At 38.0% G+C, this 12,393-nt stretch overlaps 1 protein-coding gene across 6 annotated transcripts in view; it reads left to right on the top strand.

Annotated features, from left to right (window-relative positions):
- The first annotated feature begins 322 nt into the window (after positions 1 to 322).
- Positions 323 to 12,393, top strand: part of LOC128678090 (uncharacterized protein) — a 51,051-nt gene continuing 38,980 nt past the window's right edge. For 4 of the 6 annotated variants that reach the window (XM_053759403.1, XM_053759400.1, XM_053759402.1 and 1 more), the window contains exons 1-2: positions 323 to 645; positions 11,015 to 11,133. In XM_053759403.1, the coding sequence (XP_053615378.1) occupies positions 11,063 to 11,133 (71 nt within the window). In that variant the 5' untranslated portion in view covers positions 323 to 645; positions 11,015 to 11,062. Of the gene's footprint in view, positions 646 to 11,014; positions 11,134 to 12,143; positions 12,373 to 12,393 lie in introns of those variants that run through there. The other 2 variants (XM_064436575.1, XM_053759404.2) reach the window with 2 other exon arrangements.

The raw sequence follows: 12,393 nt of genomic DNA, 5'->3' as shown, positions 1-12,393 counted from the left end.
GGTCTAGATCAAACAATTATCCTAGTTTAAATTAAAGGATTGCTATCGTATCTTCTATACTATATCCTTCAACTTACTGTATTTAATATTTTTAATAGTACATTATTATTTACTATAAATTAATTTCCCACACAATATTTTGATATGGACACTAAGGACAATATAGAATAGATACGAAATTTGTAAATACTTACTTTATTTGCAACTTGAAGTTGTATACGGTCGGGTCGCTTGTCGAGCGGGTGCGCGCGCGCAGCGTGCGGTGGCGGAGGAGAGGAGAGAGAGGGGGGGCGGCCGGTCACGACCGCGCCGTGCCGACTTCGCACCGGTCGGGTCAGTTCCAAGCGGCGGCGCTCGCGCGTGCACTAGCGCTCGATGCGATCATAACAAAAACATTTTTCTTCGAAAGTTCCTCGAGTTGGTACCGATCCTTTACAAATTCCATCTTTTTGTACTTTTGATGAGATCAGTGACTGAACTAGAGTTTATGTGATAACTTTGCTAAACGATCTTTAGGTGATGGACTTTTTGCATTGAAACTTTTGTGCCGAAGACCTTTAAGTGTTTAAAAATTGTTGCGAGTGAAATCTTTATCAACGGTGCAGCGCAGGCGGCTCATTGTCAGATTATCTAGATACAGAACTGGTAAGAGAGGCGGGGGACCGCTTTCTTTATTGTTTTGATTCGCTTGCGGCGCCCGCTCGCAGGACTCCTCAGACACGTAGCCAGCATCCTTCATTGGGACAGCTCGTTCTCACGATTACAACAAGCAGTTCAACGATTGACGGCGGAACTATCGTTCCAGTAGTTCAAATTTTTCAATCGTTGAATTTCTGGGACCTTTCATTCTCACTTGTCCAATTGATAAGTTAGGTCGTTTGAACTAATAACACTTGTTTGTCCCAATAGTTTAACTATTGAAAAACCTACTGAGGAGTTAGACCTCATGTGATTTAGGTTTGTTATCAAGTTCCCGAGTTATACCTACGGCAACTGCAGCCTGGACTCACGACTACTACCTACATAAGGTACTGCCAAATTATTTTGAAGAAGGTATGTCATACAATGTACAAGTGATTATTATAGATTGCCCAAGAAATAAAGAAAAGAATAGGGCGTGAAAGTAAAACATAAACAAAACAACAGTTCACCAGCTGCTTCTGCCCTCGCGCAGATTGTAAAAGTCCACCAAGGGAAAGGGCTATAAACTTTAGATTTTTCTAATAGGCGATGGGCTAGCAGCCTCTCATGTAGGAAGGAGCCCATATAATCTCATTTCCACTAATAATCCCACAACGCCTTCGAGCTTTGCAACTCTGGGCTTTGTCTATTCCGTAAGGGATAAAGACGTAATACTGTATCTGTACAAATATATCCAAGGGTAAATGGGGAAAAGGAGAACCAACCGGAAACCGTTCCAAGAAATAACTGTAAACGAAAGGATACTTCATTCTACATAAATATTATGAAGTACACATAAATTTAAACTAAATGTTCTGTGAGTCTAAAATATTATAAACCCTTTTTCATATGTCATGTTTTTTGTGTACATATTATATCAATCGATTTAAACAACAGAATTTTAATGGGTATATCTCGAAGTTCCTTGCATGTCAAATAATACGGGTGAATACTTTAGATTGGTAAATGGCATGAATGTCATGTATATTTTCTGTGAGCACAAAATATTTCAGATTAGATTCCAGTGTTTTCCCTTCTTTCTTTTCTTGTGTTATGGCTCCATCGTTCTTATATGATGACCTTGATGTTAGCAATCTTCGTGCTAACATCAAGGTTGAGAATAGGCTCCTCGGCCAAATTATTGACAGCAAAAGACTTGAACAAAAATTATATCGATATTTAGAATTCAAAGACTTTAGGTGAAACTACCAAAACGAAATAATAATACAATATTTAATCATTTACACGGCTCCTCAAGAGGTGAAATCGGAACTCTTATAACATCACGATGTTGCCTGTCTGTTAAGATTTTTTTCAGGATCACTAAATCTCGTTTAGAATTTAATTTATAAATAGACAAAAAACAAAATTCGGTTACATTGACACAGATAAGTCAGCCTCTTCCATAAATTGACACAATAGAAATATCCGATAAATTTTACAAAAATAAATGTTTTACCCTTTATGCTTGAAGACATGTGAGAAGGCCGAGGAGGGCACACATCGCCGGTACACGGGCAGAGCGGGACTCATGCGCCACAGAGCGCACACGCCGCCGACATGGCGCAACAAAACAATAACGTAGACTATAATATATTGACGATAGCGACCTTACCGTAAAATCAAAAATCTATCGGTCTTTAGATAATGATAACAATTTAATAAAATGCATTTACTCAATAATATAATAAACGAGTATATCATAGATTAATGATAACTATACCCCATCAATATAGTAAATCCTTACGGGTGGATAATAGCATCCTTACATCATAAAAAATCTAAACATTTTGACGTGAGTGAATTGTAAATATAGTCATAACATGAACAGTATTCGCTTGATGTTGCCAAATAAAATAAGGAAGGACTTTCTACAGTTTTCACGAAAATGGAAATCAAGAAGCAAGAAAAGAAAGAAAAATCTACATTCAAACCATACAATCTAACTGTAGTTCTTATGGTAATTTCAGAAGACATATAGAGGAAGGTTAAGTTACACGATATCCAGGAGAGCATTGTTGTAGCGGTTAGCTCTATGTTTAAGTACTAATTATGCAAAACAACGGCGGGAGTGCGCGAGTGACACGGACACTGTACACATGCGACAAAAACGCTCATTAGACAGGACTCGCTGTGGAATATATTATGAGCTATTACAACTATTTAAGATTAAAATCTTGTCTTATTATCGTGCAAAAACGAGCTCGCGGCTCATTGGTTGCAAAAAATACTGAATGATTTATTAGAACACTCGAAAGTTTGGTGTCTTATCTCGATGTGTGTTCCTCTATTAGTTATGAATTAAAGAAACTCTGTGGTGCTTTGCGTGAATGTGAGCTCGCCGTGACCGTCAATATTTGCAGGCTTTGACTCGCCCACCGCCTCACTTAAACATCCAACAATAAGGATTTCGCACTCCACGAACACATATTTGCTTTAGATTCGCGGCGCCGTTCGGCGAATTTCACACAAACATAAAGACTGCAACGGAATCACCTGTGGGTGAGATAAATGCTGTTTGAAGAAATATAAGGAATGCGGTTTCAAATAATGCGAAAAATGTCTTAAGCAAATGTTGTTAGATATAATATGTATAATGATAAGGAGCGACGTGCGCAAGCTGCCGTGACACGAGTCGATACAGCTATCACAATGTCATTATATTCGTAAAGCGAGAGACAAATATAATATTGATAATGATAATGTGCAAAATTATCATGAAAATAAACGTATAACTATTACAATCTTTTGTTATGAGTATAATTATCTTTATGAATTCAACTTCAGAGTTATATGTATATATGCAAGGATCACGGATCAAAATCCAATACAATACTCTCAACCTCATGAAGGTTCGCTCTTTGCGACGATACTTGACGAACGATAACATATCCAAGAGTGTTTGTGTGGCTATTATCATGTCGTTGATCACGTTTTTCTCGCGGTCGGATATCGGCGTGAGGGGGGAGGCGGGGGTAAAGTGTTCGATCACTGACTCGGCGAATATTTGTATGAGTCTCAACCCAACGCCGCCGCCGGCGCATTCGTTGTTGACGAATAAACATAATTTTATGATATTGTTATGTCCAAGTCCAAATCCTCTTAACAAATTTTAAATTCCTTAGGAAGTTTTACAACTTAGTAAGGAAAACTGAGCAATGATACATTCACAAGTTTGCATGATAAATATTATAACTAACCCATAGCTGAACAAAACAATGGCTTTAATAGTCTTTGTTTTAGTAATTTAAGTAAATAAATTAAAGTCAAAGCATTTGTTCAGAAATATCATATATTATCATATATTACTAGCTGCGCCCAGGGGCTCCGCTCCCGTGGGAATATCGGGTGTTGTGTGTGATAAACCCTATGTGTTATTCCAGGTTATTTTCTACTCATGTACCAAATTTCGTAACAATCGGTCCAGTAGATAATGCGTGAAGAGGTAACAAACAAACAAACTTACTTTCGCATTTATAATATTTATGTTGGAATTTCTCAAAAAGTTATCAAAAACAAATTACCGTAGATAAAAGACGCACTTAGATAATAGTTAAAAAACCGTTCTCATGGAACCTTTTTCACATTTAGTGAAACTACACAAACATCCAGCTAATAGACTGTCAGTATATTCATTGTGATTTCACATCTATCACCATGATAGAGGTGATAGGTATGTAGGAGACCACATGGTGTCGTGTGTACCCGTGGACGCAGCCCACGCGGAGACGGAGAGAGGCTTTATATAATTAAGTTCTAAATCATCGGAATCAATTAAGTGGCATCCATCAAACTGTCCAAACAGCGGGCCCGCTCGTACAGCCATTTACATACAAGCCTAATGGATACATTTAAATATATTAGCCAAATAACAATAATTATCTCAAGAGAGTCACGAAGTCGCGTGAAAAATTATTTGCTGATGGACGATTAGAGGTATTTGTATGCTGTGAATAAAGAACAACGCCGTCATGTATTTCGCTAAAATACCGCTAATATATTGAATAGACATTTAAGCTACTTGATTATTATATACATATAATAGACCAGGTGATCCTACCTAGATTTACTACTTACCTACGTTTATTTGGTTTTTCGGATATTCGTATTTAATACGTGAACACGTTTTTATGTTATACTAATAAAGATCTACTAATGTCACAAAGCTTTTGTCACGGCTCCGGCTCTGCGGGGCTCTGGCGGCCTCACGCGAGCTCGGTCGTCGCAGATGATTTTCTCACTTCTTCTCAACTTCACCTCTCTCGGCCGCCCAATCCCTCCGCGCCTACACTTAGAAATAACACTCAAGAGTGCGACAAGACTAGGTACGTGGAGTCACTTTTACGGCAATTCGATTCTGCCACAATGGCGAGTATAATAATATTCGCACATTGTCCTCTCAATTTGAGCATTATTCAAGTAACGCGGGCAATTTTGATAGAATTCAATTAATATCTTGGTCCATAGTTTACCTATACACATATTAAAAAGAAATATTACCATATTGAATATATATGAAGGACAAACTAATAATATCTAATAATAAAGAATGCGAATGAAGAGTGAATATTCGCATAAAGTAAATAAATCCAACAAAGCGATGAAAAATTTCGACAGAAGCAACGTAGTCATAGTCAAACACACATCTTTATTCTCACGGAGAAGACAGTATTAGACAATATTTTTGGAAAGTTATCTTTTATTTATTATTCCATCATAAATTATGGCTTAAACCATTAGCTGTGGTGTTCCCAAATTTAGATGAATAATAATATAAAATATAATAAAATGGTACTCGCTAGCAAATCGTTATTATGAACTGCCGTGAAGCAGAATACAAAGATTTATTTCTCGTAAATTAGGATTTGGCCAATTCTTGGCTCTGAATTGTATACCTACTTTTATTTAGATAGCGAAAGAAATGGTACAATATCGATTTCCTAAAGGTCACGACCGCTATTCAGTGGCAGATTATGTTCTTACAATATCAGTTCATTCCATCAGTATCTATCTAGTTTAGGCTTCGCTTCGATGTTTGTCAATTTTGAGAGTATTATCTATGCTTTTTCAAGATCAGTGATGTGCGTAATATGTATATATTTAATGTTAATTTAACCAAATTCATGTTTTAAGGCGCAAACGCTTATTCATAATATTGGCTGCATTGATTAAAATAAAAGCAAATTAGAGTGAAAAGAAGGAGAAAAGAAAGAGATGCGCAGTAAAGGTCAACCGGCCGGACACTCCACGCTGTTCCGCGCCGTACTCTGCGGCGTGCGGTGCGCGCCAGTTTTTAGCTGTGTTGTTCGTTAACTACAGGGAAAGCTTTCAGTTTTTGGCTGTGTTGCTTAACGGATGAATCAAACAAATAATAGAGTTACAGAGGTTGGTATTAGATCCGATAATAATGGCCCTAAGCATTGGGGCTTCTCCATCATGGACCATCATGGCCATTAGGGCCCTGATTATAATGGCGAGATTTATTTGCCAATGGCCCTTAGTAACATGGTATAGCCATATGCTCTAATAGCATATGTAAATATATGCACTAGGCACTTTTGTTAATCCTTTTGAAGTCAGATAGTGGAACATGCCTCTAATCATTAGTTATACACTTGTCAGGGCATATAGCTAAACAGGGTATTTTCTTATAAACTAAAGTCACTAATAACTTTACTGATAAAACGTCACCCTGTATTTCTTAATAGGTAATCTTAATTGATGGACTTAATGGGAAGTGAAATTGGTACGAATTGCGCACACAGCGGCTACAAGAAAAAGGATTTCATTAAGGCGAACTTTTTTCAAAATAAATCAATAGCAATGTGAAAATTATATGAAGCAGCATTATGATGGCGAGCCCCACGACCGTGAAGCTGCCTAGGAAGTATATATTCTGATCTAGATTTTGCGAGCGTCACCCACGTGAATTTTGAAAAGTGAAAATGTGCGTATGCAACAGTTCCATTTGTTGTATATTCAATTATGGACAAGTTCTATATATTCATGAACAAATTACTTAATATCAAGAGTTATGTTTTTCTACATTTTAATTAAGAAAATGTCGTAAATCTTAATTTGGAATCGTAAAAGGACGCCGAGAGGAAACCGGAGACGAGAGATGATCTAAATCAATGAGCCGGCTTCGACCGCGCCGTGCTGGTGTCGCATGATCGATGAGTGCGCCGCGCTCGCGTTATTGGTTTTAACGGGTTTATTGGACAATTTGAATAATTTCGATATCGATTGGCGAGCTAAGGCGTGAGAACTTCGCGCGAAATACATCTATAAATTATTGAGCGAGAAGCGAAATTAAATAAATATTGCATTTAATCAATCGATTAATATTTTTATATAAATTCCGAAACAACGTGACTTAGAAAGATTCTTGGTATACGAGTTCCTTAGTGAATGTTCCTTAATGAATGAAATCTTCTCTTAGGCTTTTACTCTTAGCTTAAGAGACGATTTTTCAGAAAAACGGAATTTTCGCGATAAACTGATACCACCGCAGTGCGCGATATCATACGCGCGTGAAAATTCAGTTTTCGGAAAAATCGTCTCTTATAGCTAGTTATTATTTTTCTTTCTTTTATTTCTCCTAAATGCAAATAGTTCGATTGCAGTAATTAATCAATCTATATAATAAAATTGAAGAAAGGTCAAATTTGTACATTGGATTTTTTTTTAATTCTTCAAGGAATGTACTTAGTTATTGATATAGATGACGAAAATTTATAAATAAAACTAGTAAACGTGAAAATACTAGAACGTACTGAGAAAACACAAGAAGACGATAATTTATTTTGGTGGTTATTTTGGTTTGTTCCTAGACCAATATCGTCTCTGAAAAAAGTAATCAACTCATATACCCTTGAGTGAGTCCTGAAAATCTGATTGCTCCAGCCAAGTAAACAAAAATAAAAACAAGAGTGTGGTGACACCCGACACCGACACTGCGCAGACAACGGCGGACTTTATAAAGATGACATAGAAAATCCTATCATTGAAATTGGTACTCACAAATAAATCTAGTCTAGAAGCTGTACACGAAACAATTTAAATTGTAGTCTTGCCAAAAAACTTTTGTAACCTTTATATAAGGAATAAATTTTAAGTTCCAGCCATTATTATGGTTTTCAATCAAGCTTAGTTTTATAAAACAAGCAGAATTTAGTATGTACACAGCTGTCGTTACTAGATTAGTGGTATCGATAGGTCGCGATCGATTCCAGTGTTGTGTTGCTTCACCGGCTCGAGACGCTGGAGCGCGAGCTTTCCAACTAAAATAAACCACGACGCTGCGCCGCATTTGGAGTATCTTTTTGGATGGTCATTATCATAAAACATTGTTATACTAAAATAAAATGGGGAGTGAACTTAGAATCTACTGAACAATGGAATTTTTACGATAGAATTCTATGTTCGGATACAGTCTAACTTCGTATGAAACAGAAACAAAAACATGACCACAACGGCTATTCCAGTACTCTTTATCGGGTAACGAAAAATGCGTTTTCTGGGTGAAAAATGTCAAAAATTAAAATATAAAGTCATACTTAAATGATTTTTCAGTTATAGAATCATACAGAACTAAATCAATTTAAGGTCATTGTTTCATTATCCACATCTTTATGAGATCGGAAGTTTTCCCGTCGCGCGCAGTCTCCGCGGCGTCGTCGGGTATATTTAGAGCGGAGATTGGAGGTGTAATGTAATTCTAATGACGAGGTGTGACGGCGAGAAACTCTGCAGAGCTTAACACTTGTTGAGATTTTTGGTTTCATTTGTATGATTATTATGAATATTGTTGTCACTTTGTATTCCATAAAACGAAGTTGCATATTTTAATTCATGGTCAGAATAGACAAAATCAATTTTGTAAACAATTTCGTCCATATTTCCTCTCGGTTCGGAGTAAACAGCTGCCGCTGAACAAGGATATAGTTGCGCTGGCGACAGTTTGAAATTGATCGCGAGCGGTGAGGTGGTTGAAGCTGGAGATCGGGTGTCGTGTTAGAGAGACAATAGGCACTGGCAAAACAATACATAATTTGTGATTGTCAGGTAAACAACATAACACAACATCTGTTGTTCGTCTTGAATTTTTCACAGAGGACATTAACTCAGTTCAACGAAATGCTAAAAAATGTAAGATGATGGTTTTTATGATGACATAATCGTAATCGTTTTTGGTTCAGTAACCTATTCCAGTAATGGAGTAACGTCAGTTAATATAGGTATTATATTATTTATGGAAGGGTGAAGATGAATTAACGAGCCTAATTGTCATGGCGTTACAAAATTTAATTACAAAGCTCCTATCATAATCCACTTGTTTCACTACCAGATCAGCTCCCTTGTTATCCAGATCTCATGAAGATTAAGCGGTCATACACGAGTACAATGTAAAGTAATGAAAAGCTCCTCGGAGTGATGCATCGTGTGATGCTGGGCTCTGACTAGCTGCGGACCCCCGGCGTATGTGATCCAGTGGATATTTCTTATACAGAAATTAACGTTTCAGAAATTAATACAAAATAAGTTGTCTTCACTCATACGATATCTGGTTGGTTCATTTGTATTTCTATACATTGTACTTATGGATGTAATATATGAAATCTTCTTAAATTTTGACTAGATTAACTTTTAGATCGTAGACGATCGACGTAAATGACTATATGCCTCGCTGCCGTTTTTGGCATTAGTTCTGCACTTAATTAAATTACTACTAAGCAGATATAATTTTATTCTATTTTTCTTAAAATAACTGTAAATAAAAAAACAGGCCAAGGACAAGTAGTTCGTATCGTAGTAGTTCGGAGTCGCTCACGAAGAACCGTCGGGTTCCGAAACAACAAAAAACTTGTTCTGAGATTGTTTTGAGGTAAACAATTAATGCTACGGAACCCTTCGTGAGCAAGTCCGACTTGCTCTTGATCGGTTCTTAGTTTAGTCCATCACTAGAGGTACAGAATGAAGTACAATGCTGCGTCGCCATCCCAGGCCGCCTCGCAGGACCCTACTGGTTGTCCAGACGTTTTGAACGTGGAGGTATTCTCAAATAGGTATCTTTTCTTTAGAATAAGAACCGAAATAAAGTGCACATATCTGTAGGCTATCTATAAAGTGCAATGTAAGAACTATATGAAAATACCAAAGAGTCGTTGTCACCAGCTATTCGGGGATGTAATGAATGTTATGCGGCGCAGTATATTTGGTGTTCCAAAATTGTGTACAATATATTTTTAATTTGAGCTGTTCATGCCATCTGTCGTGGCCTTGGATCCTTTGTACAAAATGCCGCCCGCCCTCGCCGTCTGGGCGGCACATGCTCTCTCTGACTTATGTAGTTCATGCGCCTATTCACAGATGTCGCTATGAGTTTCAGAGCCATGAGCCATAACCTAGTCGTGCTACAGGTTTTGTTACTGAAGTGAGTTGTCGTACGTCGGAACTTCATACAATTTCTGCGTTGTTCTGCATTATCTATCTAGTATCTAGGAATACATATGTAAAAGATAAGAACACCTGAATCGTACCTACACCTCATTACCTCGAAAGTTTGGTCATTATCATAATATGTAGAATCTGTTCGATTGATTTATGCAAACAAAAATTCTATTATAGGTACATTCTAATAAAGGTTATCTATTAAGACGGCACACTATCGCCGAACTCGACAGATTCCGACGCGACAAACATTACGTAGTTTCTATGAGATATTTTGTTTACAGCATTAAGAAAACAGCAATGTATGCCAAATCCGCCAAAATTCGGCGAACTGTTCCTATACATTACATAGGTGGCATTAAGTAAGGTAACATTATCGGTTTTCCTATGGAAATGTACTACAAGACTGATTGGAATGCAAGGGGATGCAGCACGTGCCTACACGGCCTTGACCTGTCAGCATCCAGCCGCCGGCGCCTCCGGTTGGAACAAGGAGTTATACTTAATGACTTTGTATAGCTTACTCGACTAGATTTCAGTTCGTTACAATAGCATTACGTCATATCAAAATATTGATCGAATATAATATTAATTAAATCATTTAGGTGATATCACATCCCACATAAAGTGTGATATGGGTGAGCGGCGAATGATTATAATGCCGTCTCCATACTATTACCAGACTCAGTCACATACCGACGCGAATGCGTGAACATAGCGTAATTTTTATTTACTGCAATGAAACCAGCAATGTTTCCATCCGAGATCCACGATAGTGTGAAGTCGGCTTGTTGATTAGGAGCAAGAATGTGTGTGAGTGTATCTGCCAAGACTGCCCTCTAGTTTTTTTATATATGTAACTAATGCTTACTGTTTACAGAGTGGCGGTAGTTGAGAGTCGCGCAGCATGCGGGGAGTGACGTGAGCAATGGCGTCGGAAGCGCGCCCGCGGTCGCCGCTAGAGGGCGCGCGGCGCCGGCGCGAGCGCGACAACAATAGGTGACCATTATTTTGTACTGCGAAATAGTTGTTCGCCACGAACTTAGACCTCGCGAACACAAAATTTTTATACAAAATTATGAATATTTCAGAAACGGCTTCACGACATAAAATTCTATTATAACATACCCTACATACCTTTTAAATTTCATCAAAATCGGACCAACGGTTCGAAAGTTATCACGTTACAAACATAAAAAAAAATAATTTTGCCCCAAGTAGAATTATAGAGCTCGTTCGCTTCGCTCGCTCGGTCAATTACACATAATAAAGATTTCTAGTGGTGTATGAAAAATGACCATTTCATCCCATGGTTTTACCTACGCCGTAACTTCATGTCACATTCTTCAGTGGAAAATCCAGTCTCTAAACTTAAGTAGTTGCTATTGTTCAGTACCCTTTGTAAGACTGAAAAGTTCTTTAAAAAAAATATTGTGAAAATATCACACATGCCTGCAGTTGCATTTATAAATCTAAAACTGCTCATAGATAAATTATTTTGCGATTGATATAGGTCTTGCACAATAAAATATAATATCCTAATTAATATTATAAATGCGAAAGTTTTGGTTGTTTGTCACCTCTTCACGCTCGGTGTACTCATCCAATCTTGTTGAAATTTTGCATACATGTACACTCTGAAGTAGATATGGAGAAGGACATAGTATACCTTTCATCTCGGAAAAATAACTGCTCCTGTGGGAAATTCACACGGCCGAATCGGAGGGTTAAAGCTAGTTATGAATAAATCAGAATATTTAAATGCGTCCTTTCCTCCTTTACTAAGTATGAGAAGTGTAAACATTGGCCCGAGGTCGCGGTGTCGCCAAATTGCCAGATCTCTATTTATAGCAGTGTCTTCCGTCTGTCTGTCTGCCACCTGCCGCATGCCGCTAGCTCCATAGCTGCTCGGCTTGTTGGGGAGTTATATCTTATGATAAGAGACACTCGGTGTTCCAGAGATATCCGTCGCTTGTATATGTTAGTCAAAGCTTGCAAGTGTGTCGCAGGGAATCCTCCCGGAATGCTCGCGGGGGAAGCTGACTGAGCGCGCGCTAAATCTGGCGCCGCATTAGCCGCCGGACATCGACGCACGGCGCGCGCGCCGCGTTCTCGTTCCTCTAAGTATTTCAGAACGTTCCCGTGTAGTTATCTAAATAATAAAAGTTTTCAACTTACGTTAATGTGTCAATAGTGCAAATCTTGGGATCGTAACAATATGTGCGAGTCCTGACAGAGGTCTGTTGTTTTAGTTTCAAA

This window comes from Plodia interpunctella, chromosome 19 (assembly GCF_027563975.2).
Source record: "Plodia interpunctella isolate USDA-ARS_2022_Savannah chromosome 19, ilPloInte3.2, whole genome shotgun sequence".
NCBI lineage: Eukaryota > Metazoa > Arthropoda > Insecta > Lepidoptera > Pyralidae > Plodia > Plodia interpunctella.
The sequence above is the reverse complement of the archived record's forward strand: the minus strand, read 5'-3'. Positions and strand labels throughout refer to the sequence as shown.